This window comes from Mesitornis unicolor, unplaced genomic scaffold (assembly GCF_000695765.1).
Source record: "Mesitornis unicolor isolate BGI_N332 unplaced genomic scaffold, ASM69576v1 scaffold6490, whole genome shotgun sequence".
Taxonomy (NCBI): Eukaryota; Metazoa; Chordata; class Aves; order Mesitornithiformes; family Mesitornithidae; genus Mesitornis; species Mesitornis unicolor.
In genome coordinates, this window is record NW_010158875.1 from 14,082 (window position 1) to 41,220 (window position 27,139).

Below are 27,139 nucleotides of genomic sequence, written 5' to 3' on the forward strand. Positions count from 1 at the left end.
TTTATTTTTTCAGAAATGCTGGTGCTCACTAAATGAGCAATAATGAATAGAGAATGACAGCATTTGATACTGGGTACTACATCTAATAACTCTGGATTGTTAATGTTTCCATAAAGTTATGTAAACAAAATATCTATTATTAATTAAAGCCCTATTAATTGTTCTTCCAGTGTGTATTTGATTTAGCTTTTTTCTGTACAAAATTTCTATGGGAAGTTTAAAACTATGCCTGTCATATGAAAACCCTTTTCTAACTGGCACTATTGTCTGCATTTCTCTTCTGTGGCTCAGAGAAGCAAATTAAGGCCTTTGCTCAGCCATAATTTAGCTGAGTAATGGTGTGCAAATGTGGCTGTGATTATTGTAAAAGTGGTATTGGAACAGGATCAGCTATATCTGATTTCCCAAAAGGAAAGTGGTATGATCATATCACTGCAGGGTACAGACTGAACAAAAAGGATAGCTCTGTCTGTCCTTAGTTTGGCTACAGTGTGGTTTTGTTGTAGGATATCCATTTGCTAAACGAAAGTATAGTAACTGATTATTTTACATCAGTGAACATATAAAGCCTCTTGATGCTTTCACCTACAAGGAACGATATTCATTTTTGTGCCAAGTGAGGGAATAGATTGTGATTCCTCACATTCAGGTGTTGGTTGGTTCTTTCAAGACCTACTTCTGTCCAGACAGACTTCTTCCTATAGATTGAGATTAGGGCAACACCTTCTTCCTCTGCCATTCCCACCCAGACACTGCTGCTGATGCAGTGCCTTATATCATAGCACACCTAATTTAAAAAAAAAAAAAAAGAAAGGGATTTCTATGCCTGCAGCAAAGCTCATTTGTTTCTGCCTGCAAGCAAATTCTGAGATTTAGCACAGTTCTGCAGGCTGGCCCCTCAGCCAGTCATTCCAATCTGCTCTTTCCATGTTGACTTCCCCTCCTTTCTGTGGACTGACAAATCCATACATAATACATCTTCCCTTTGCAGAGTATACAGAGAACAATAAGCCTGATTTGGCCACAGAACAGGGAGGCGTACTCAGGCTCCTGCCTGACATTTTTTCATACAAAGTCATTTTCCGTGCATGCCCTGTTGTTTCCAGTACGGGTGTATTCTAGGAACCCCCTGGTACTTAACACTTAACTGCACAGGAATCAGTGCTCCTGAAGCTGAGACCAGACTCAGCCACAAACCTGCACCTACCTTTCAGTGTATCAATATCATAGAAAGCAGCAGCAAATCTGGTGGAGCGATGTGATGCAGAGCGGGAGTCTAAATTGGCCAGACTCTTGAGTTTTAGTCTGCATTTCCACAGCTTCCAGTCCTCAGAGTGAGTGATGCGAAGCAGCTCTTCCAGGCTGGCTGCTCTCCTGATCTGCTGCTCTGACCGCTCCAATGCTGACAGAGATGCCCTCTGGAAGGAAAGGGGGAAGTCAGAAAGCCAGTACCTTTACAGCCTGTCCCCAGTGCAGCACATGGAGCAATTGTACAAAAAGGCATCACACTGCCAAGGACAGCAGAGAGTACCTGGGAAAACAGGAGCACACAGAGATGTCCCAGGATTTGACAGTGCCCGGCACAAAACTGATCTGCAGGATTTGTACTCATATAAGTTGAGAAGGGGAGATAGCCACTTCCTCACCATTTCCATCACAGCCCTCAGAGCTATTTGAAAAATGCAGACTGTACTGTACCCTGGTCCCCAAGGAACCTGGCAAGCTGGTCAGCCATGCCAGCGTGGATCCCAGGTCATCCTTACAGACAACCTGAGTAAGTTCAGCCAGTGAGCACAACCCATGTGCCTTTGCAGCAAGCCACCTTGGGTGCCAAAATGCTGGTGCCAACCATAAGATATCAGAGCAGGGGCAGGTGATACAGCTGGAAGCTACCCTAAGTACAAGCGCTCATCCACATGGTGGGCAAACACAGCGTTCAATGTGTTGCAAATTGCAGGATGCATCTGTCATTTCCCATCCAACTACCATTTGGGTCATGCCCAAGTCAGCCAAAGCAGCCTCAAGTCCAGCTTCAGCGCTGTGGCTGTGCAGCAGCATTGGTGCAGTCACTGCATTTCCTTACCTGTGTGATGTACGTGACCATTCTTCGCTGCCACGGGAGAACGCTCCCTACAAAGGCCTATCCCACCAGTTTAAAGTCATTATTGTCTTTAAAAATACCTGTTTAACAGAAACTTAATATTGCACAGCACCCCATAAAAATACTGGTTTCTTTGGCTGCTGCTTTCTGACATCTGTGTTTGTGTCTTTATCAAGGCAATGAGTATTTATTTCCACTGACTCACCAGATCTGCTGAAAACTATTGCCTCCAACCCAAGTAAAAGGTTATCTATGCAAATGGCTGTGTTACGCTGGGCTGGTGCTCTCAGCTGTACTCTCTGGCCATGCAGTTGACTGTACTTTCTGTCTTCCAAATAGAGGGCTGCAGTGCCAGCTCTCATAAATAAAACACCAGTTCTTAAAAGCAAAGCTGAAGTAGAGGAAGCTGGCAGTGAGGTGTGTAGCAGCCTGCAGTCTCAACTGGTAGCAAGAGTGTGCTCTGTATAGGACTGGAGAAGGGGTGGGGGAAAGGGTCATCTATAAGAGGAACATTTTAGATGAGATCTGAAACCCAGGCACTGACTGCATCTGTTATTTGTTATTAAAACATCTGTGGCATTTATTTTGCAACAATACAGATGTTAGCCTGTATATATGGGCCAAGTTCGTTTTTGGGTAATTACCTTCCACTGACCTAAAATTCCCTATGTAGTTAACTCAGAATAATTTATTTGCTCTTCTTTTATGCCCATAGAAAACATTATATTGTGCTCTAGCAACCTGCCATGTTTCATTATAGAGATGGCTGTTTTTCATAGGTGAATGATTTCTCATACATTTCTTATGTGGTGAGAACTGGAAAGCCCATCTCAGTACTAATGGACAAATAGGTCAGAAGGAATGTGAATACTTAGCACCAGTAACTGAATTTTAAGATAGTTTTACAAAGAAGCTACTCAGAATTTTGCTGATCTAGGAAAGCTGAAATTCAGCTTGAGGTCAATGCATCAAGACTCATTTGCTCTAAGAACCGCAGCTTATGTCCACTCCGATTCACAAACCATTTCCTTGACCCTGCAAAACATGTGAGTATAGGACCAGCACTGATGTGGTAATGGAACCAAAGATATTAAAATTGAACTCTATTAACTATTTACAAGACTTTTTTCTCTCACTTTGCAGTAAAAAGGTGTCCTAGCTGAATCAGAATCCAAGAATTCTAAACTAAAATGAATTTACAGAGAACCTGTAAAATGAGATTATGGTATTCTGTAAATTAGAAGATCTGTCCACTTCTTGTGTGAGTCAGTAGTTTGGAACTAGCTTTTCCATTTCTTTTACTTAAATATCAGAAGGTTTTTTTAATTTTTCTTATATGAGAAAAATAATTTTATACCTAAGATCAAAGAGTACAGAAAATGTATACATGCTTCCTCTTGGTAAGCAAAGATCTTATCTAAAGCAAGAATTCATACTGCTTTAAGGATTTTGGTATTTTTAAAGCTATACAAGTTCCTTAATGTGGACTGAATACACTGAAATTAACAAACTTTATGCCTTCACAATTACTACGGTGTAGAAAGGGGAACAATTATATTAGTAGAGGCATTTTTATGCCAAAAAATTGCATATCCAAGAGGATTTGAATTCTGGTAATTAAAAAAATGTACCTCTGACACTGATGCATCACAGTGGTATCAACAAAGCCTGCTTAAGTGGGCGAGTTGTTCTTTGTTCTCTTACATTTTTTTTTATATATTGAAAATTGGAGAAGTACGGTCAAAGGAAGGAACAGTGCTCATTATCGAATCCCCTCTGCAGTCATCCTAAATGTATCCTAATTAACTAAACTGTAATTATCCAAAACTCAACACAGAGTCCTTTGAACTGAGTTATCACTTCTCTGTCAACTCCAGCCCTGCTCAGGGTTGCTTGGGTTATTTAATCCTGAAGTGAATCTAGTGCCTCTACTTTCTTCATGTTTCCTAACATCTATCCAAGTGCTGCAGTTTGACAGGATTACCAGTTGCTTACCAGCACAATGCCAAAATAGTTCATAGAATCATACAATGGTTAGAGTTGGAAGGCACCTTGAAGACCATCTAGTTCCAACCCCCTTGCTATGGGCAGGGACACTTCCCACCAGACCAGGTTGCTCAAAGCCCTGTCCAACCTGGTCTTGAACAGCTCCAGGGAGGGGGCATCCACAACTTCCCTGGGCAACCTGTGCCAGTGTCTCACTGCCCTGCCCTCACAGTGAAGAATTTCTTCCTAATATCTAGTGTAAATTTACCCTCTTCCAGTTTAAAACCATTACCCTTGTTCTATTGCTACCTGCCCTTGTAAAAAGTCCCTCGCCAGCTTTCCTGTAGGACCCCTTCAAGAATTGGAAGGCTGCAATAACATCTCCCCACAGCTTTCTCTGCTCCAGGCTGAACAGCCCCATCTCACTCAGTCAGTCCTCATAGGGGAGGTGCTCCAGCCCTCTGATCATCTTCATGGCCCTCCTCTGGACTCATTCTAACATGTCCACGTCCTTCCTGTGTTCAGGGCACCAGAACCGGACGCAGTGCTCCAGGTGGGGTCTCATGAGAGCAGAGTAGAGGGGCAGAATCACCTCCCTCGATCTGCTGGCCACACTTCTTTTGATGCAGCCCAGGATGAGGTTGGCCTTCTGGGCTGCGAGCGCACATTGCTGGCTCATGTTAAGTCTTTCATCAATCAACACCCCCAAGTTCCTTTGCTCAGGGCTGCTCTCAGTCCATTCTCTACCCAGCCTGTATTCGTGCTTGGGATTGCCCCAACCCAGATGTAAGACCTATTCAGGCAGGAATTGTCTGTCTTCTTCCTATAATTGACTTCTTCCTGGAAGGAACAGATTTTACAGCTGATTTTATAATTTCTTTCCTGGAGTCCCTATCCAGTACAGAGTTTCCTGATGCCATTTACCATAACAACAACAGCAATGAGATAAAGTGTGGATTCTCGCTCTGAGCACTGTTGACACTGAGCAAGATGGTGAGTGGAAGGCACTGCTAACTTTCAAGGGAAGACTGAATCCCAGATAATTGTAGGTTTTTACGGTGTGGACATTATTTTTTCTGTGAGCTAGTCACACTCAGCTCCCTCTATAGCCAAAACAGAGAAACGTAGACTCTTTTACAGCATGATTTATTTGAAATCACATTGAAAACCTTTCTGCTGGCTGCCCAGCAAGTCCAGGTTCACCAGATCACAAGAGGTATCTGTGTGGCAGACCTTTGGTCAAACAAATCCCACTGCAACTACCTGAAGTACAAAACATCTGAAAAGAAGCACCTTATTTCCTTCCAATGAATACCGCCTTATGTGTTTGGTTTGACTCCTTTGAAACTATTACAATACTCTTACCTAAAACGTTCTTTTAAACACTTACTAGAGCATGGACAGACTGTTCAGCATCTAGAAGGACATCCCTCATTCTCATACACTTTGACCTGAGAGGTAGCTATCCACAACTTAAAAGAGTTCAAAAGTATAAGCTTAAAAAAGACCAACCAAACAAAACATGGAAGGAGCATCAGCCCCACCAGCAGGGCACAGCCCTACAGCCTTGGATACCACAGACTGAACTGCTTCAGTGGGGCACTCTCTTGCTGTGGCACTGCAGCACTGAATAGCATGTGGTCACAAAATCTTCCAAAAGTATTCATTTCTGGTCAGCCTGTTTTGAAAAGGACAGCATCAAATGAAAACTCAGAACCTCTTATGGTCTCAGATGGTACCATAGATGATGTGCCATAGGGCTGTTAGCACCACACAGATGTGGAGACTTCTTTCATATACTGCAGTTTAAATTCAAGCCCTGTTTAGATATAGACAAACATACTCTGGCTGAGTGAAAAGCCCCACTTTGCACAGAAAGGTGAATAAATGTTTCAAAATGTGAAATTGAGGAAGGTGTTATGTTTGACAGCATCCCAAACCTACCCCTTGCATGATGATCAAGGACATTATCCCCTCTCACAGGGATACTGAGTGAAGAACAGTTAAAATCAGCATTTGAACAGTCCTTCCTTCCAGGTTCCCCTCCCATTCTCCACTCCACTCTCATCGCCTTGTGCCGCTTGCATCCCACTGTGCTTTTATGTTGGTTATTTTTACTCCTTTCCCTATATTCTGCCTTAAGCGATGAGTCAGGCGGGAGCCTACTGAGACCTACCTCAGGCTGAATTTTTCAGCCTCCTGGTGCAGAGCAACTTCCAATTTTCTCCCTGCCATGCCCTCAGTCCATTTCCCTTAGATTGGCCCAGATTTTAGTAGTCAGCTAGGGTGAGCTGTCACCACTGTGGTAGCTGTTGGTTAGAATGGCTGTGAACTAGATATGGAGCAGGACTTCACTATACTTGGTGTGGTTCACATAGGTAGCAGAACGATAATCTCTGGCCCCAGAAACCTTAAAATATGCATTAAGGCTTGAGAGAGAAAGAAAGTAAAGAAGGAGCAAAGGGCCAAGGCAATGTCCTTTACATAGTCCCAAAATCAACAATTTACCTTTGGAACTTTTATCCCTGGACTCATAAATATACACCCTGTAATCACCCAAATACATAATGCTATTGCCTACAAGAAATGTTTGCATAGAACTCATCAATAACAAATATCAGAGTAGTAAATTTAAGTAGTTAATTCTTATCTCTTCGGCTTACTACTGCTCTTAATATCATTTTTCTAAGTATGTTATCTAAGAATGGATGCATATCCAGAGATGAAAGTCAGATTCATATTAAAATTATGTTGTATGTTTTTCATAACTCTGATCTCTCATATGTTCCAAAACTCTTCTTCAACTGAAAGAGGAGTATCTGTTTTCCTGTATTTCGGCTATGAGCAACATCACTGACATAAGGAAATGATAACATGGTTTAGCATTGTGATTTTTGGATAATTACAACATTTGTCCTTCCAAAAGAAACCATAATGGGATATCTATCTTCTTCCTAGCAATCTCAGATGCCAGAAAACCTCTAAAAGTAGTTAGCGTTGGAAAGGAACAAGAGAAAAAGCAGTAGTATATTCAGTGGCCTTTCCCACCCTGGAACCTGGCTTAAATTAGGCACAGAGTTCATTACCCCATTGATTTATGCCAGTCAAATATTTGGCTTATGCATCATACCGTACAGATGCACAATCCCACACATAGTCTGTCCTGTTCAAACTGGGTCCCGTCTTGAGAGTTAGTATTGACGGTCTCCTATCTGATGCTGCAGCTCATCACTTTGCACCTTTTCTCCGTGCTTGACAAGCTCCAGGGTTTCTTGTCTGAGGAAAAGTACCCTATTCTGAGTGAGTCAGCAGAACCCGAGTTTGCAGAACCCCTGTCTTTGCATGTTCTGCTCTTTACAGCCTTTCACAGATGGTCTTTGTGCTGGTGCTGTGTTTGACCCATTCATGACCTCCTGGAGGTGTTTTGAACAACAGAGGAAAGATTTGTGGAATGCAATAGTAAGAGGAATGCCCACTAGTGTCCTAAATTTATTTGAGGACAATAATACATGCCTAGGACCCAAAAGTAATTATTTTCAAGGGCATCAAGTAACTATCAGTATTTTTATTTAAGAAAACAGATGCATGGTGAATAGTCTTTTGTGTGCATGTGAAGGCAAAAGTCTAGGCTAAACAAAATCCATATTTTGCTCAATCTAAGGAAAGTCCTACTTGCATTTCACTCTGTACACAAGTACACCCACAGGCCCAGGAAATATATCCTGAAAGCTTACACAGATGACTACTTTCCTTAAGCCCCAGCCTTGCAGTCCTTATCCACAGTGGGACATAAACTTCTGCTTAAAGCCAAACACATGTAAGAGCTCTTCTGAAAAGGAATGTTTTTCTGAGTTAGGGTCACAGATACTATTGTGGCAAGTGCTGCATAAATACCAACGGAAATCTTCAACATTATCATTGTGTCGGAGGCCAGGACAAATGATTAAGGAACCTCTCAATAACCTCGCACTGGTTTATGATCCATCCTCTCGGCAGTTAAGCAATAAAAAGAAGCTAAGAGCTTTATCTTGCCAGGGAAAGCAGATTGTAGCTGCATAACAGAGAGTGATGATTCTCTTAAGGCCATTGTATCACAAACATGGCCAAACAGGTTTAAGCTAAGTTCAGACTAAATCTTCCAAAATTAACCAATCTTGGGGAAGTTTCACCACAAAGCGAGGGCACTTGGACATCAACAAAGAGTACTGGCAGCATGTGAGGACATTTTTAACCTTTATTTGAATGTCATGTGCTTTACAGTGGTAGCAGCTGTGCTCAGTTCAAGTCATGTAGAAGACAAAGACTTGATGCAGACAGAAGTTGAACTCCCCATTCCAGTACTGCCCAAAGGCTATTCTCAAAACTAGACTCAAACCTGTTTAAATACTAGGTAGATGATTCATTGCCACATGAAAATACCAAGGAACTTTGCTGCTATATATGCAACACGTGAAAATAACCTCCTTTTCTTCTGTGATGCATTCCCCAAGGTGTTTTTATGACAGCGTATGAGCTGATCATAGCTACAGGCTCATCCTGCAGGGTCAGAGTGCCTACAGCTCCCTGCCACCTCATGATCACTAAAAAATCTGACCCTATGGGTCATTCACCTGACTGAACTAGTTATCTGAGACTTCTGTTATAGTTAATGGGGAAGAATAGGTCCATGTGGTCCACGTTCATCTCATTCTAAAGTCTGTTGTACAAACTGTGCCTCCAAACTGACTCTTTCTCTCCATTGATGCTGTAGGAGGAGGTGGCAGGTCACTAGCTCAGCTGCAGTTAGGTGACCTGAATCCCCCTCAACTGAGCGCAGTCAAATTAGATTTAAATCCCCTCTCCTTATACAAAGCACAAGCAATTTATGAGGGGCAGTGGTCAATTTTTCTCAGGTACACAAATATAAACAGCCAGGGAGTAAAAGTGCAGCAAGGCCTGAAGGGTCTAGGTCAGACTGCCTTAAAACCAACACTGGCAGCTGCCTGGACACAGGAAAGCGCTTCATTCCCTGCCTCAAAGCCTGGGGGAAGTTGCCTAGCCATGCTGTGGCTTACAGCACACAGACTGTGAGCTGATGTGGCTAGGGAACTGCAAGGTTGTTCCTCTGCAAAAGTCTTGTTCTCTCTTGGCAGGAAAACAGGGCAGCTCCTGCCATTGTGAGGCCAACACAAAGATCTACACAGTGTCTGAAGGTCTCTTGTTTGACCACTTTCCTGGTGAGAATGACAAGTTTTGTGGTGTCTCTGAAGAAAGAGGAAATAATTTGGAGGATTTTCATCATTTGTAGTGGTATTTTTAGCATTATTGTGGCCCCTAGAAGTATATGTTCAGGTAAAAACACATAATAAAGAGATAATCCCCAACCTAGTGTCTACAACCTAAGTAAAAGCTGAGAGAAAACAGGAAGGCATTCATCGAAAGGGAGTACCAAGGAAACACAGAAAATATTGCTCAGAGTGATGGGTCCGGATTTTGAGATAGCAGGGGCTCAATCATTGCCAAATTTTATCATGACAAATATTGCCTATAATACAGCATTTTGTGTCCTTGGGGTGTTGCACAATGGGTAATAAAATAGTGAGAGAATCTTCTGCAGCTTGAAAGCTTCAGGCTTGTAGGATTGACTTACTGCCTTATCAACAAGCAACTGCATCATCCTATAAACATCTAGCATGAGGCGTCTAATTCTATCACGTCTGACACATACTAGTTTGCAATAATTTTATCATCACTATTGTATTTCATTTCTGAGGAGAGAAAGAACATCTACTTTTCAACAGCTCAAATAAATTCAGAATTTTCATTCTGTGTCAGCTATGAACTTCTGATATATGAAGTCTTGTCCCTGGCCATATCCCCTCTGGAAGCATGATTATCTATGAATTATTAGCGCACAAATAAGCTATTTTTATTATAGTGAACATGACCACAGAGAGACAAAACAATGAGATATTTTGACATCCTACTAATATTTTTCTCTGAAACACATGGGCTTGTCATGGTTTTTTTCAGTGATTATTTCAGTCTTTGCCATCATTATCAGAAGCATGGATGAAGTTTCAGGAGCATGCAGTACTTAGTTCCACCTTCAAATGGTGCCTGTTTAAACAAATAGTCAAATCTGTTCTAATACTTAGAAAAAGTTTATGCTCTCTCAGTGTTTTGCCTTACCCAGACTGAGCATTTACTTGATCATCATAGTTACAGCATTAATAATCTGAAGGGACATGTGGCTTATAGTGAGGACAAGTTTAGGTCTTATGAGACAAATTTCCAGCTGTCAATTTTTAAAAGGGTGCTTTCTCCAGTGATAATTGTATTGAGAAAGTACAGCTATATTGTCCAAGTGTATAGCAAAGAAATATGATGAATTTCTTCCTTAAGAGGTTGAAAATGGCTTCAACCTCTTAAAGTTCTTCTACCTTCGTCAGTGCCTAGTTGCCCCAAAAAAGCTCAAGGACTGAAGAGCATGGGAAAAAAACCCTTTGCTTCCCCCATCCATAGCCTAGGTGAAACCTCTCCACTGTCTGCCTCAAGAGTTAAAAAGTGCTGGCCTTGGCTACGCATCCCCTCAGGAAAAGGTGACTGTGTGATCACATCACTTCATCCTGAAGTCCTGTGTGTCATGGCTGCTGAAAAATAAACTGCATAGAGCTCTGCCCTGAAAGAAAAGCAGTGGAGAATTGCCAGAGTACAGAAAGAAGAACTGACATATATGTTACTTGTGAGTTTGGGAGGAGTGTAAAATGGTAAAACTCATAGCTTGACCAAGTGTTGTGTAAGGGGGCGTGGGACTGACAGGAAGACATTTATCTGAGACAGTCACACTTCTCACTGATAGAGGTGTGATGTTTGAGGGCCCCTTTTGCTAAAACCTCATCAGTACATCACCTGAACAAGACCCAAAACTGGAGGAAAAGCGACTTGTACACTGCATCACCTCTGATGTTCACTGTGGTAAAAAGTTCCCTCCAGACTCCCCTCCTTGGGAGTCTGTCTCCTTGGGCTCCATCCTTACTCCAAGGGAAATCGGGACACTTAATTACCCATTTCCTAAACTTAATGTTCAAGGTGGTGATAAAACAGCTTCTACTTTAGCTGAAGATTATATGTTTTCACAAGTAAATCATATTAGCTACCCTATGTCTTCAAGAGAACAGCTGTTTTATATTGTGAACAGCCTTTTGAACTAGAATAGACCTTTTGTGGTGCTACAGCAAATAAATCAGACTTCACTTTAGTGGCATGCTTATATTATCAAAATCCTCCAAGATGAGACACTTTAGTTGCTGTAATCTTGGTTTGAATGAAGCAAAATATTCAAAGCAAAGAACTGAAAACATCAGAATTGTACACGGTTTTCTGAAAGCATAAATCTCAAGTTATTTCATGTTTTTTATGTACAAAGCAATCCGAGACTGATAATATTTAATCAAAATACATCTCACACGTGTATACTTTTAACTCACTGGATCTTTACTCCAAAATGAGGGAGTGTTTTTTCCAGCCAGCAAACATTCTGAGAATTAACTACAACTCTCATTAAACAAATATTTCTTCCCAGAGCCAGGTCTTTTGACTTGTGGGAAACATCCTCACAGTAACTGAAGTGTGATTTTGAAGGTAACAACCTTCACTGCCCATCATTTTGTCAGCAGTGATGGAAAAGCTGGACAGGCAGATGGAAGAAAAAAGTAGATCTACTATGGTATGGAGTTTCTTCCTGTTCAAGCCTAGTCATCTAAGAGTTTACCTTTAGGTCCGTCCTACGGTGATCACACAACATGTATTTGCTTGGTCAGTGAAAGGACACCGATGGATTGTCATAAGCGTCCACTCACTGATATATCTCAAAAGCTACGGACAGCTCTGGGAGCCTTACAGTACATTTTCTGAGCCTCTACTTTATGCTTGTTTGTATTACCTTGCATTGCTGCAATCTGTTCAGGCAGATGTGATGCTCAATACAGAGTACAGATAGTAACATTACATAGCACTTACTTCATCCTACACAATATTAAATGCTACTCTAACATTGTGGCAGGATACATAAGTAAAAAATAGCATATTATATGTGTTTACAAGAAGTGTATTCAGACTGTAGTCACTTTCTTTTGGTATTTGTCCATTCTTTGGAAGTCACTGGGGTTTGGGCAGTGATTTTGGAATGCCTCAGTAACAGACCTGAATGAAATCAGATGACTACGTATTATTTTAATAGAAAATATTTTTAAATGCGATGAAGATTCCTTCAGTTACTGCTTTCATTGGTTTCTGGGCTTGCCCCAAGACACTTTAACAAATGTTTTGGAAGTGTGACTAGCCAATTGAACAGCCAAATTTCAAAATGTCACTTCACAAAGCAGAACCATTGCCAATACTGAATGAACTTATGTTACCCCAATCACATGCACACATTTTCCTGGAATCGTAATTTTCTTAAGTAATATTTCCCTAGCAGTTCAGGAAAGTATCCTAACGTGGTTTCTGAGTCACATCACTAATTAAAGTGAAAAGTTTTGCCTGTTTGTGTGACAGATTCTCTACGTGCAACATGGCATATGATACGGTAACATGATGCAACTTTTTTGCAGATTCCTCCCCAGCTGCATGCAAATAGTGACCACGCTGCAGTCAGTGACAATGGATTCTCAAAACTCACCCAGCACATTTCCCATCTGAAAGCGTGGCTCAGACAAAGCCATCCTGACAGCCTAGTCATAAGGAGAGCAGTCACCCCTTTCCAAACCCATGTGGCACCCACCTTGGATTGCCAAATCCCATTATTTTCAGCTGCCCACCTGTTGTACTCAGTATGACTCTGCTGAAGCAGCAAGAACCCTAGATGGCGTTACACCACCAGCTGAGTGGTTGCACACCTTAAGTCACCTTTTAGGGGGAAAATAGAAAAAAATATGCAGATGTCCATCAGGAAGCTGATTTTTTCCTAATTCAAGCAAACTGAAATACCCTGCTCAATTTTTCTGTTATTCATTGACACAGAAGCTCATATATAGCTCTTTCACAAGGGCATAAAACAAAAGAGCAAATTCTGCTTGGTCTTGCCATGGGCAAATGAGGTCTCTGCAGCAGTAGTGGGGACACACAGTATTTTGTTCCTGTTCCCCAGATCCCAACGAGGATTATGAAGATTTCCAAAGCATGCTGGAGAGGTAGGGAACAGAGAAGTAGATAAGAAACTGGCACATAGTGGAAGGAATAAGGAATTCCTAAGGAATAAGGGTTTCTTTAGGAAGGGTATCATATTTAGTTTACTTTCCTGCAGGAAAGTATCTTTGGTCATTTTCCACCCCCCCCCAGCAAAGACTGGGACAACATCTAAAAGCCAAGCCCAAGAAACAGCAATGGCCAGTTTTGTGACTGGATTTTCTTGCCCTGAGAAAAAGGTCTGAAAGAAACACAGATCCCAGTCATTTAGAGATAATTATAAAAACTACTGCACAAGATTTTTAGTGGGAATAAGAATAAATGAGTTATCACCTACAACAACTGTATTTGTTTTTTGCTAATACTGATATGCTGTTCACAGGAGATAAGACACAAGTAACTCTTACTCAGCTCTAGTCTGGAGTAGGGACAGTATTGATCAGAACAGAACTGGCAGACACAACGGCAGAGCTCTCACAAGCCAGAGTTTGCACCAGGTATTTTTTTTTACCCTTTTCAAGCAGACTGTTTCTCTGCCTCTTGTGGGAGCCTACATCAGTACCACCACATCAGTGGTTAGAAACAACACAAATGCCTGAGAGGGAGAAAGCGTAAGTTAACTGCAGAAAACAGAGACAAGCAACACTCGCTGAGCCTGAGCTGATGGCTTGTTTTGGTTGCCTTGTGACCACAAATTAACAAAACGTTGCTCCACTGCCCTCTGAATCTGCCTTCCTACCTCCTTTTGGTTTCACAGTTTCTCAGATGTGAGCCACGATGTATGTCAAAGTCTAATTAGTGCTGTCTTCATTTCAAACAGCTGACTAATAGACTGAATTTCTCAAATGCTGCATCTGATTAATCAGTACAGCCTGATGTACTTTCCAGAGCTCTGCTCTGTCCTCAGACATTACAATCCTAGCTGAGATGGACTAGACTGGAACAGCAGCTGGGAGTGATTTCTGTGGTATTTCTCACAAGCAAGAATTGCTCTTGATAAAGTAGTGGTGTGTTAGTAGTTCCCTTTCCAAACTGATAAGAGCCAAGGACAGACGCCATTTGGCATGGCAACAATATGGAATTGTTCTCTTATCCTGCACTGTACCTTGTCAAGGCAGTAGCAGATAAGTCAGAACAAATTGGCTTTCCTCACAACCTCTCTGATAGTTTCCCACTCCTGAATGAAAAGCACAAATAATAATTTCTACAAGTGCATTTTCACATGTTTTTGCCTATCAGTCAGAGATGGTTATCACAGAGAATCAAGAACAACAGTGACAAAGCTGAGATAATAAAATACTTCTGAAAACAACAATTTCCTAATCTTTGTTTAAAAGAGTTTGCTAACTTTGAGAGGAAGCTGGATGTGAGGATGAAAAGCCCTGTTTAAACAGAGAAATTGTTTCCAACATCATTTAGAGCTGCTTTTTCTAGCTGTGTCAGAGATGGTTATCACAGAGAATCAAGAACAACAGTGACAAAGCTGAGATAATAAAATACTTCTGAAAACAACAATTTCCTAATCTTTGTTTAAAAGAGTTTGCTAACTTTGAGAGGAAGCTGGATGTGAGGATGAAAAGCCCTGTTTAAACAGAGAAATTGTTTCCAACATCATTTAGAGCTGCTTTTTCTAGCTGTTGAGCAATTTGCCGTGCTTTCTGGAGTCTCCTTTGAGGAAAATAACCAATAAGATAGAAGATTTCTTAGAATCCTTCTTTTCTAGAAACTGCGCAACATTTGCAAGCAGTTATTGAGAGCTGCGTAGATCTATCTGAAAAACAGTGTCCGTAGTAATTACAGAGACAAAAGCTGACGTCCAGCTCTCCTGCTCAGGTTTCTTTGCAGAGCTGTTTTGGTTGTACAGACAGACTGCAGCTGGCTCTAGGGAGGGAGAGATGCAAAGAGCTTCCCAATTCCTTTTGCTCGTGGTGTGATGGCTCTCCAGTATTTCCGTGCCTTCCCAAGGGCAAGGAATTCTTCACTTAGGTGGTCCAGGGCCTTAGGATCACAGGCAAGTGCTGCTTCACTGGCTGAAAAGTACTATGTACCAACTGTGTTTGGAAAGCAGCTTCCACCATTGTGCAGCTCACAGTGGCAATACAAGATTGTTGAATCTAGAATACCTGTTAGAGCAAAAATGACCACTCAAGGTTGTATTGATATTTAGTGCAGGAGTGAAAAAAGTTTGGCTGTGGAGAAGGAGTGAGTGTCACAGACAGCAGCCATGTTTTTCTCCCGGGCTAAGCATATCTAATCTCTCAGTCTTGATCAGAAAACAGATTTCTAGTTCAATGATACACCTCAGGTGTATCAGCTGTGGGTTTCTCTCTAATGAACCAAAGGAGGGTTCGCCATGGGGAGAAGACCTCTGCAAAAAGAAAAGGCTGTGAGTCTGTTACAGCTTGGGCATTACCTGCCGTCTCTTTCTCTTGCCCTTGCCCTAACACTTCATTAATAACGTAAGGGACAGAATAGGGCAGGGAGCAGAGAGACTCAAATTCTCAGAGATTGCAGCTTCATTAGAGAGAGAGTTTTAGTACTGGAAAGCAGAAGCAGCTCTGACAGACGATTGGCTTTTCTTGGCAAAAATTTGCCTCTGCTCTGATGAATATAGGACATATTGCATCTAATTTTAAAATTCTGGAAAAAGTAGCCTATGTCTGTTGTTGCTCTAGGAGAGGAGAGGAAAAATGTAGGGAGGAGAGACAGGAAAGGAGACAGTGAAGTTTGCAGTTCACTAGCTGAAGAGTTCCAAAACCTAAGAGACTGTCAGGACAAAACTTCAACAAGGAATTTTTTAAGCATTTCCTGGTGAAAAAAAAAATATACATATATTGCTCAGTCTTCAGAAAACCCATGTGGAAATCTAATTCTTTACCAAGGACTTTGTATGTCAGGTTGGCATCCTGAACCAAATGTCTGGCATGCAAGGCAGAGGGCTTGCTGCAAGCCTTGACCTGCGTTCAGCTAAGGACCCCTGCCCAACACCTGCACTGTCCCTGTCTGAGGCTGCCCATCACTTCCCATCAGGAGGCTGCTTTCCAGTTGTTCATAACACTGCCAGACATTAGATGTTCAGGCTGAAACTTTCCATGCCAGATGTCTGCCTCTGAACGTTTTCAATAGTTTTTTGCTTTCTCTGTCAAAATGGCCTGATCACAATTGAGGATGAATCTCCTTCTTTATCCATGCAAAAGCATTTTCTGGCAACCTCATTATTGCAAACGTCTGGCGTTTCCCCACTGTGGATCACAGATGTGATTTTTGACACCTGAGGAACCTTTGTTGGCCCTGATGTGTCTACTGTTATCTCTGCAAAAATCCACCCAAACATAAAAACTTCCAAGAGCGATAGCAGAGACGTACCAGGGTTTAGCAGCCAGATGCTCAGCAAATGGGGGCTGTGCTGACCCCACTCCATTTGGGTGTGAAGCAGAACATGGGTGCAGGCCACTGTAGGTCCAGCCCATGGGGCTGAGAGCAGAGGACCTGCCCTTCCTCTCCCACAGGCCACAGGGGTCAGGCAACCAGGGAAGAAAAGCTGCCAGATTTGCTCATGGAAGGGGAAGGAGATGAACACTGATAGAAGAGGACAAGACCTGGCCGAGGAAGTTGAGAGCATCTAGGGAGACCAGAACTAGAAACTGGAGTCAGGAAAAGGAAAGCTGGGAAGTCCTGATCACAGAGAAAAAAAGCGAGAAGCTAGGGTTGGAGGAAGGAAGGTGGGGACCATGGTCAGACATGTCTGGAAAGCAGAAGGGTTTGGTAGGGCTGTCTCTGAGGAACTGGAACAGACCTCCTGAGGGTCTGAGAAAGAAACAGGACATCCCTATCCAGGAGGAAGTAAGTGGGAAGGAGAGTGGCACATGGAGAGCACTGTCAGGAGCCCAGTAGGAAAACTGAGACCCTGAGTGGTGGAGGTGAGGGCACATGGGTCAAATGCAAGGACTGGAACAGGTCAGAAATGGAGAGAGGAAGGAGGAGCTGGAGGACAACCAGCTTTGGTGTACACATGAGGGGAAAAGAGACTCTTGTACCCAGAATAGGATGGGAAAAGCCAAGCACAATGCTCAGCACTTGCGATGAGCACTTGCTCAATCACAGCAGCTTGTACATAAGCTTTTTAATGTTCACAGCATTAATTAGGATATTTGCAGAAGGAGGATAAGAGAGTATTTAAATCCTAAGCCCACTGAAACTCTATCACATGATATCACACTGACACCACCTGATGGTTTAAACCACCAACAGGTTTAAAACTTAGGTGTCCTGGGCAGAACTCAGCTACCTGAACTCATTTAACATGTGGAGAGCAGGTTGCTGGTGCGTAACCTTTCTTGGGACTCATTAATTGTGTATTACCTGCATCCTGACCTTGTGGTTTTTATCCAGGCAATACTGCCATTGATCTTGAAGAATTTTTTAAAAAATAAGGTATGGGAAGTGAATGCAATATGTGTTTCTGTGTTCTGTAGTTCCAATTGGAGGTGCATTTGGTAAGAACAGGCATAATCCTATATACCATTAAACACTGGAACATGAAGGACTTTTTGTGGGTTATATCCACACACACACACATAAAAGCCTGCAGGTCACGTATGCTAAAACAACCCAGAAATCTCATATACTATCTGAAACTTTAAAAGAAAAATAATCAACAGCTTAGACAAAATTCTCTGTCCACAAAGAAAGAGACAGAACAAGTAGAAAAGCAGTCTTTTCCTTGTGGCAATCAGCAGCCAATGCATGTGAAACACAGCCCTTTTAGTGTGACCTGCACAATACCTTCAGGATAGTCTTGGAAAAGAATATTTATTTTTAGAAACAATACCCAGAGTCTAGGCTGGCTGCTTGAGAGTGGTAGCCAAATTACAATGGAAACAATTACAGCTGTACATGTGTTGGATGGACAAGGCTATCACAGTGAATGATCTATAAACCAGTTTAAATTAGCAAGAAGAGCTCTTCCGTTTATTCTAGGCAAAGAGGATATGGTTTCAAAATGTAATTGAAAGACTAACTAGTGGTTTACTATTATGCTGAAAAAACTTGTGTCCTGTGCGAGGACAGAATTGTCATCACTGCCAATTATACAGTGGTTAGTATTCTGTATTAGAAAGCACTTTCTGATTTAAATAAAGCGATTCCTACATGTGAGAAGCCAGCGATTTGTCATGCAGTTCATAAAGGTAATGCATACAAGACTGATTACTCTGGTCCTAATGCCTTCAAAGCACTGGTTGCTGAGGCTGTAAATTAAAAGCGTATGAATGGTGAGCGCGAAAGGGGTTAGTCATTAGTCATCCTGAGGCACACATCGCTCACCACTGCTAACTTCTTGTCCTGGCAACAGCAGTCTGCAATTAACCTGCACAGAACTTAGCATTTCTTTGCTAAAACACAGGTTAGCACTCAGTGCAGCTTGCAAACTAGTGTGTGGTCATCTCTTGCAAACAGAAGGTTTTCTGAAGTGAAAACAAAAGCATTCGCTTGTTTTGCTCTGTTAGCGAGAAACAAGTAATTTGTTCTGGACCACACACCAAATTAATCATTTTTGGACACATTGCACATGTAGAAACTCGTTCCAGTTTTTGTTCTGATTTTTCTAAATGATTGTGCTGGATGTTCTCACATTGTCTCAGAAAATCAGATCTGAAAAATCCTACTCTCAAGGTGAGGCTTCAGCTTAAATACTGTTGCATGTATTATATTCAGAAGAAAGGTTAATTCCCAGGCAGTGTGCTCTGTTATTACTAGTTGCTGCTTATTTTAAAGTCCTAGATAACATCTCCTAATAAAACTAAAGAAAAATATTTCTCTGATTTCTGGCAAACAAGTAAACAACTAATGAGCACGTGTTTTAAGAGGAAAGTTTTCAATACCAGGATACTTATTCCTGTAATTATAAATACCTGAAATAAAGAAGTGTATTTAACAAGTATTCTAAATGTTCTGACTTGCATTTTTGTTTAGATTTGGCTTTTATTTTGCGTGACTAACACTAAAAATTTAACTTAAGAACAAAGTATACAACAAATACTTAATAATGACTAGTAAAAAGACAAAATGTTAAATGGTGAATATGGATTTAACTTCTTTATAGATTCTCTTCCCTCTATGGCTGCTAAACATCTGCGCAACTAAACCATCACAAAAAAAACCCCAACAACAAAAACAAAACAAACAAACAAACAAAAAACAAGCACAAAACCAGCAAAAAGACCACGACCTTGCACATTAAATGTATGTAATTCTGGCAATTAGGAATATTAAGAATGCCAGTAAATAATGATCACCTACCTTCACAGATCCATTCTCATAGCCAGATGCCTGCAGCAGATGTAGAAAAGAAACTATGAAAATATTCACAGTTACCCACGGTTTGTACATTCTGATGTTTAAAATCCACAGGTTACTACGCAGTCGTTGTCATACAGCTAGAGGCGTCTGTTTTGAAATGCATTTCTCTATCACCAGTAGAGAAAAGAAAAGCTTCCCAAATTTCTGTTATAAACTCACAAAGGATTCCAACATCCGAGAGTAAATATCTGCCTCTTAAGCGCTCAAAACAATTGTAAGTTCATCTAGAGAATGTCATTTCTTGGAGCAGATTTTAGATACACTTGAAAGAAAATAATGATAAGGGTTTAATTAGATATATATCTGTATCTATACACATACACGCTCACAAGTGATCAGGGATGGATTCCAGTTAATGAAGTTAATATATCTTCCATCAAGACACAAAGAGGCACTCAAAATCCATCTGTGGTCCAGAAAATGTAAGAAATCTGCTCTATTCTGTGCTCCGTGTTACAGCAGGCTTTTAAGATGGTAGTGTAATGGCCAATGTTGTGAGCTCGAGAGCTGTAATCCAACTCTGTATTAAAACTTTTTTCACAACCTTCATGGAAGCTTGCAGAAGCATGTGTCTTAAATCTGATACAGACTTTGGCAGTAACACAGTCAAATTTTGGCTCTAATCCCATTTTGTCCCTACCAATAGCATAGCAGTTTTTAAACTAACTGATGCAATCTAGACTCCCATTCTTTTAAAGAAGATTACCTGAAACATGAAACTTCAGCACACACACGTTCTTACACAGCACACATATTTTAAGTGACTTCTTTAAAAAAAAAAAAAAAAAGAGGGAGGGGAAAGGAAAGACTGACTGTCTTTAATATGTTCTGTCTTATGTGGCATAGGGTTTTCTGACTTGATTTTAAAAAGAAAAGTTAAAAACTATCTTTGGCAACAAACAAGGTTTTGATGTTTTTTAGTGAAAGCTCATAAAGCTACAGATATAAAAAGAAAAAAAAATCTATTTTTATTGCAGCAAAACACAATCATTGTTTCTACCCCAAGATGTGCATGCATTTTCTCTGTATATTTCCACAGTTTAAAACCAAAATGGAGATGTAACATTTAAAATTATAACAGAGGCAAAGGCTCTGATAATTATGCACGTTAAATCTATATTGCTGTACTCGTATAATATGTTGTGTTCAGGAGAGTAGTTCTACTTTCACATGGCTTAAGGTTTGCAGAATCAGACTCTACAGTTGCTAACATAAAACAGTCACAGACCTAATATTTCAGAGCACTGGTTTCCTACCCTTGATGTCCAAGCAGTATCTCTCTTAAATACAAGTCATGCTTCTGTCGCTATCATTAGCTTGCATAATTTCTGCTTAGTTATTCATCACAAATGGACATAGGAGAGAAAATTATTTTAATCCAGTCTTTCCAGCTGTTGTCAGCTGAGTCATTGTGTTTTAAAAACATGCATGTAACTATTAATTTTTAGCTTTGTCTTTTGCCACTTGCTTTGTGAAAGCAATCTATTTCTCATTTTTTGGCTTCCTCTCCCACCCAGCCCACACTGGTTCATACAAGGACAGAATGAATTACACCTCTTTGAATCGGATGTGAAAAACCTCCTCTCTCTGTGTATCTGCTTCTCCCCCTTGTACCTTCCCTGCACCCAGGCTGCCAACAATATTCACACAGTTTCACAAGCCCTACACTCCAAGGGACATTCTGTATCTGTACTGGAGTGTACCACTAAAATATTTTAACTATTTAATTAATCATTTTAAATTAACGTGTTATCTAATGCTTATGTACAGTCACCTTGACCTCATTTAATGTCTCCTTTTTCCTTCTGATACTAGCATCTCCTTGCAGGAGCTGAAAACCTGCTAAAATAAATGAATATGCCTTAGTCTCAGATGCACTGCTTCAGCATGCAGGATCAAACAAAAAACAACCACTACACTCTCAGGACTGCAGGAAAATTACTTTCTATTTACCTGCAGTTAACTGGAGAGAGCACCTGGCCATCATCATGTCCCATTTATTGGATCATTACTTGAAACACAGACCGCTATTCACAAAACAGGCAAGAAGCAATACATGCCCTCATGCTGTAAAGCCTGATGAGTGGGATACTTGTACAGCTATCTTCAGCGCAGTTCAGGGATGAGCTGCTCTGTCCCCCTGGCAGGGCTGCTGCAAAATTTCACCAGCCAGACCAGGCACCTGGAGCAAGCCTTCTCTCTGGCCGTCAGTCAGGCTGCTTGTGTCTTTCTCATAAGCATCAGCTTTCCACTTCATAGAATCGCAGAGTCATTAAGGTTGGAAACTACCGCTAAGATCAAGTCCAACCATCAACCCAACACCACCATGCCCACTAAACCATGTCCTCAAGTGTCATATCTACACACTTTTTAGTATCTCCAGGGATGGTGACTCCACCACCTCCCTGGGCATCCTGTTCCAATGCTTGACCACTCTTTCATTAAAGAAATTTTTCCTAATAACCAATCTAACCCTCCCCTGGTGCAACTTGAGGCCATGCTCTTTCATTCTATTGCTAGCTACTTGGGAAAGAGACCAATACCTGCCTCGCTACAACCTCCTTTCAGGTAGTTGCAGAGAGTGACAAGGTCTCTCCTCAGCTTCCTCTTGTCCAGATGAAACAACTCCAGCTCTCTCAGCTCTTCCTCTTAAAGCTTGTTCTCCAGACTCTTCACCAGCTTCACTGCTCTTCTCTAGATACGCAAGGAAAAGCCCAGGAGCAGCACTGAGGTTTTTAAACACCAGCTATGGAATTTCTCCCATCAGCTCAGCAAGTGTTTAACTGCTTACACAAAGCAAAACAGCCTTAGTGGGAAAGAACGAAAAGCACCTGTGGTGGTATGTTCTGCAAATCAGCAAGGAAGGTATGTTTCTGAGAACAAGAGTACAGATCAGGTCTCCGCTCTAGATCAAGAAGGAAAGCACCTCAAACCCAAGGGGTCTCATATCCTCAGCCTCACGGTGAGGGTGGTGATTGCCTTGCTGCCGTTGTGAAACCCACAAATTGTACTTAAGGGACTCTTAGCAATCTAGCACTAGAAATTCAAAGGGGATTGTTTCGGAAATGTTGGAGGGGAACATCTTGGTAATATTTTTTGTGTGTTTTAGTTCATCACTGTTAGTTACCAAATTAAACTCTGAATTACAACTATGTTTGGAAAGACCAAGCTCTCATCTTTCTCAAAGCTAACCATTCATCAGAAAAGTTAACTCACTTCTGGTTTCAGTGGGTTTTTTGCCAGGAAGACTGAACTGACCCTCAGGCACTGAATCAAACTCATTTACAAGAGCAAGAAAGATACTGCTGGCAGAAGACAAAAAACACCTAGTCTCTCCCTTAGAACTTAGACACAGAGACTAAAAAAGAAGGAAAAAACCCTTCTGTTAACTGCAGAGGATTTTAAATCTACCTCAAAGTTGTTAGTGAAGGCAAAGGCAAAGCAAGAGAAATCAGTTTGTAGGACAGCAGAGCAACTGTGATGATGGATTTTTCGGAAACAATGTTTTCACCATCTGCACCACTGTCCCCATACCTTTCCCTGTTGCTCTCGTCTCTCTCCTTCAAATCAGGATACAAATCAGTGCTCCTCTGGCACTATCTTAGCCCTACTCCTCACACAGTTTTCTTGTGATTTTTCCTGCCTACTTCTGCACTGAGAACAATTTAAATACTTTTGCACTGGAGCTCAAAACTCAGAAGTATGTAGAGATTATATTGCTGGCTGCTTGCAACAGCAGTGAACAGCCTTGCTGTCTGACCAGACACCTCCTAGGACTATGACCTATGTTTTAATTTAATATATGAACACAAATTAACAATACTTACATTCTAGTTTCTTGTTTTATCTCAGTTTGTTATTGTAGAACCACATGCTCCGTTCTGTGCATGGCTTGGGTTTGTATTTCTTTTAAAATCTAGCACTGTATTAAAAAGTACTTAAATAAAATTTACATGACTACTTACATGACTCTACTTTTGTAGCTGTATAAGCAGCTTCTTTGACATCAGCAAGGATAAATACTGTGTAATGAAATGAGAATTCAAAGATTTATGTAATTTTTGGGTGAGAAGCTCAGATTAATACTGTGACTGAGTCAGTGCTTTGCAAGAAGAGCTTAAAAATGTAGTTAAGTCTATTAGAAATATTGATCAACACTGGTATCTCAAATGGATGAAAAATATGGATGAAAAGAACTTTAAATATATTTATCTGCAGACATTATATATAATTTATTCAATAACATTTTAAGTATATGAGTCTTTATTCCAACGTACAGTTTCTGATACATTGCATAAAAACTCTGATTCACTGATTCCCAGACTCTGTTTTTATAATGGAAGTTAATATATAAAAGACCCAGAACTTGGTAGATATTTCTAAGAGCAGATTAATGATACTTTCTTGGTATTTTCCACTAAGTTTAAAGACCAAGTGCAGCTTATTTACCAGAGCTGCTTATCATGGTGCATTGCAGGTTCTATACTTGGGCTCCACAGAAAATGAAGAGAAAAAAAGCTAGTATAGATGACTAGAACTCAAAAAATAGCACAATATTTAGCTTGCACATTTCTTGCGTGCATACTCACCCAAGGAACAGAAGAATTTCTTGACAATGCTGAACAACTCATATTCTTCAAGCTGAAATTCTTTCAGGTGAGACAGTAAATTCCTTTGGCTGTCTGAAAATAACTTAGACCCACAGATAGGTCCAGACTAGTGTCACTATTTGCCAGATAAAACTATAAGGGAGACACCTAAACCAAAAAACATCTTCATTTGGAGAAGTGTAACAAAACACAAAAGGAAAATATTTCAGGCCTTTTAAACCCAAGAGCAAGCCATAAATCAATAGGACTACTCAGATCATGAAAGGTTTGTGAGGATATGCCCTAAATAAACTCCTATCATATTGATCAGTCCCAGATAGCAAAATTAAAATTGGAGATCAATTAAGGCAGTTCATTGCCTTTACTTCAAATGAAATATTATTTCACCAGATACTTTGTACTTGAGAACTCCACAGAATTTCAAGTTTCAGCATGGCACAATGTTCAGGGAAATAACATAATTCCCAGTGAAGGTCATTAAGTAAGTATTTGTAACGTGATTCTATGAGCAGATCTGTACATTCCCTCTAAGTAATCTACACACAGAGGAACATTTGTTGAAAATTATGCAGATGCTGATGGCAGGTGTGACAGAGGCAGTACCAACCAGCCACCTCCAGAGCCGGAACACTGCTTTGCCTCATAAGGCTACACTTTAGCTACCCTTAAATTAGAAAGCCTAATTGTCTACTTGCTGCAGCAAACCTAGGGCTCAGCGCAGGCTGAAAAACCTGCCTGAGAAGCAGGCCAACCCAACTGGGTGCTGTGCCTCTTCTGCGCTCCAGGCTGCAGTGGCTAAACTGCTATCCCTACCCAATCTAGCTAGCTTAAAGTTCAGGAGGGAATGTCTACAAGGCTGCAAACACACCCTTGGCTGAAAGGCAAGCATACTCTTAGCATTAGCAAATACAAACCACAATATCTACTGGTTCAGGTCTCAGCCATGCCACACTGCTGTTAACAGCACACAGCAGGAGGAGCACCGTCAGCTATAGGCAGATAAAAATCACAAACAAACACTTCTGGTGGAACTTTTGAGTGATGAACACACCTTTGAGTTGCTCTGCCCTTGAAAGGTTCTGCCCTAACCTCATGAAGAGCACAGCTGCCTTGTTACCCTTCTCTGGTTTATATTTGTGTAACCTAATGCCTGGAAAGATGGAAAACCACTGTGGAGATGCCTGCTGTGCTAAATGACAGCTTAGAAATGAAGAATCGGTGAAGAAATCAGTGTTTCTTTGGTTTCAGCACTTCCTTTGCATCTCTTTGTGTAACTCCAACTTCTAAGAAGCCTAACCTACGTGGCCCCTGATCCAGAGAGCAAGACCTCTCTCTGGATTCCTGTAATTCATATTTACCTACAATAATGGGAGCTCTGTGTCTGCTTGTCTTCATATCCATCTGTGTTTACATAACCATTAATGAGAGCACAACTGGAACAATAATCAAACTTTAATTACAGAGGCATGTAATAGCATTCACAAACCTTTATTTCACTTGTGACTTTTAGAAGTCCTCACTTCTTTCTACAGAGAAATAAGAAATAAATCTTAAGAGAAAGATTAAAAGGGTTTCACAGTTAAGGAGAAGAAAGATAAATAAAAAAGTGGGGAGGGAGGGAAGAGGAGAACAAGGAGACTGAGTAGGAGGCAGAGAGCTCTGACCAGGGAGCAGATGCTGTCCTTCACACCTACTACAGTAGCATGAGCCTTGTTTCCAAACTGACAGTGAAACACTAGGTTGGCTAGCGTTTAAATACATCTGAGGATCACTACCTGTTCAAGTCAGATATCTGAAACAGCTCACAAAGCCAAGGAAGGAAGCAGATTCAAAGGGGATGGATTCAACATCAGCAGTTCCATGTCTCCATTTAATCTGACACTTCATCCTCTGCAACCATACAGCAAGAAAGGGAGGTGTAACTTCAAAGCACAGTGAGTATCCAGACTGCTGAATTCTGAGTGGGTTGTGAGCAAGACAGATGAACTCATGGGTGCCTGTAAAAAAGAAAATTATAGTAGGTCCTCATTTTCTCCAGTACATGTGGCACTGTTGCTAAATCACCTTTAGGGTGACTTTAGGGTATGCGCAGCTTGCACCAACTTGTAACTGACTAGACATTTGTTGTTGTATGCACATCAAGCCTAAAATTTCTCAGTAGAAAGATGTGAATGCAGATGATATCAACACCTTAACCTTACAGTCTCTGGTAATGTCTTGAGCAGGTCAAAGACCCTTCTCTGCTCCTGCTGCACACACTTCTATACTCCTGCTGCAATGGATAAGGTAACACCAGATAGCAATTACACTTTGGTAGTGACTGTTGCATTCTCAGAGCTCAAAGGGCAAACACATATTACAGGCCTGGTCAGTTAAAGCTGTATTAATGAAAGGACATTTTCTGAAGCAGTCTTTACCACAGGATCACCTTCCAGTGCTCCTAGAGAGCTTCACCCAACTCATCACAACACTTCTTTGAGGTTGGCAGGCTTTGTGACAGAAGTGGAAAATGCAAGCTTAGTTTCATCTTTGCACTTCGGACACTCGGCTAGACTTTGCAAACATAAGCAGCCGGTGGAACTGTAGGCACGACAGTCTGTCATAACAGAATGACAGAAACAACTAGTCTCACAAACAATTGCAGTTACCTAAAAAGTAAATTAGCCTTTGGCCTTTTTCTGGACATTTTCATCATATCCAGTCTACTCAAAAAAGTTCTTTGTTAAAAGTAATAGAGTATACCTCAAGTTCAAGCGCCTGGCCAAGTTCCAGGGCTCAGATGTTTCTTGCTTCCAAGTTCTGACGTCTTGACGGGAGATGAGGCCTTGAAATAAGCAGAAACAACTCTCTGGAAACAATTTCTGTGTCCCAGACTCTTGACCCAGTGGGTATGGCCAGAGTATACTGTGAAAAC

The 27,139-nt window shown here is 41.1% G+C and overlaps 1 protein-coding gene across 1 annotated transcript in view; it reads right to left on the bottom strand.

Moving 5' to 3' along the window:
- FIGF (c-fos induced growth factor (vascular endothelial growth factor D)) overlaps window positions 1–20,190 on the bottom strand; it is a 31,486-nt gene extending 11,296 nt beyond the window's left edge. The window contains exons 1-2 of the mRNA XM_010184782.1: window positions 19,556–20,190; window positions 1,208–1,418 (exon numbers count right to left, since the gene is read on the bottom strand). Of these exons, the coding sequence (XP_010183084.1) occupies window positions 1,208–1,418; window positions 19,556–19,645 (301 nt within the window). The 5' untranslated portion in view covers window positions 19,646–20,190. The remainder of the gene's footprint in view (window positions 1–1,207; window positions 1,419–19,555) is intronic.
- Between the last annotated feature and the right edge of the window lie 6,949 nt (window positions 20,191–27,139).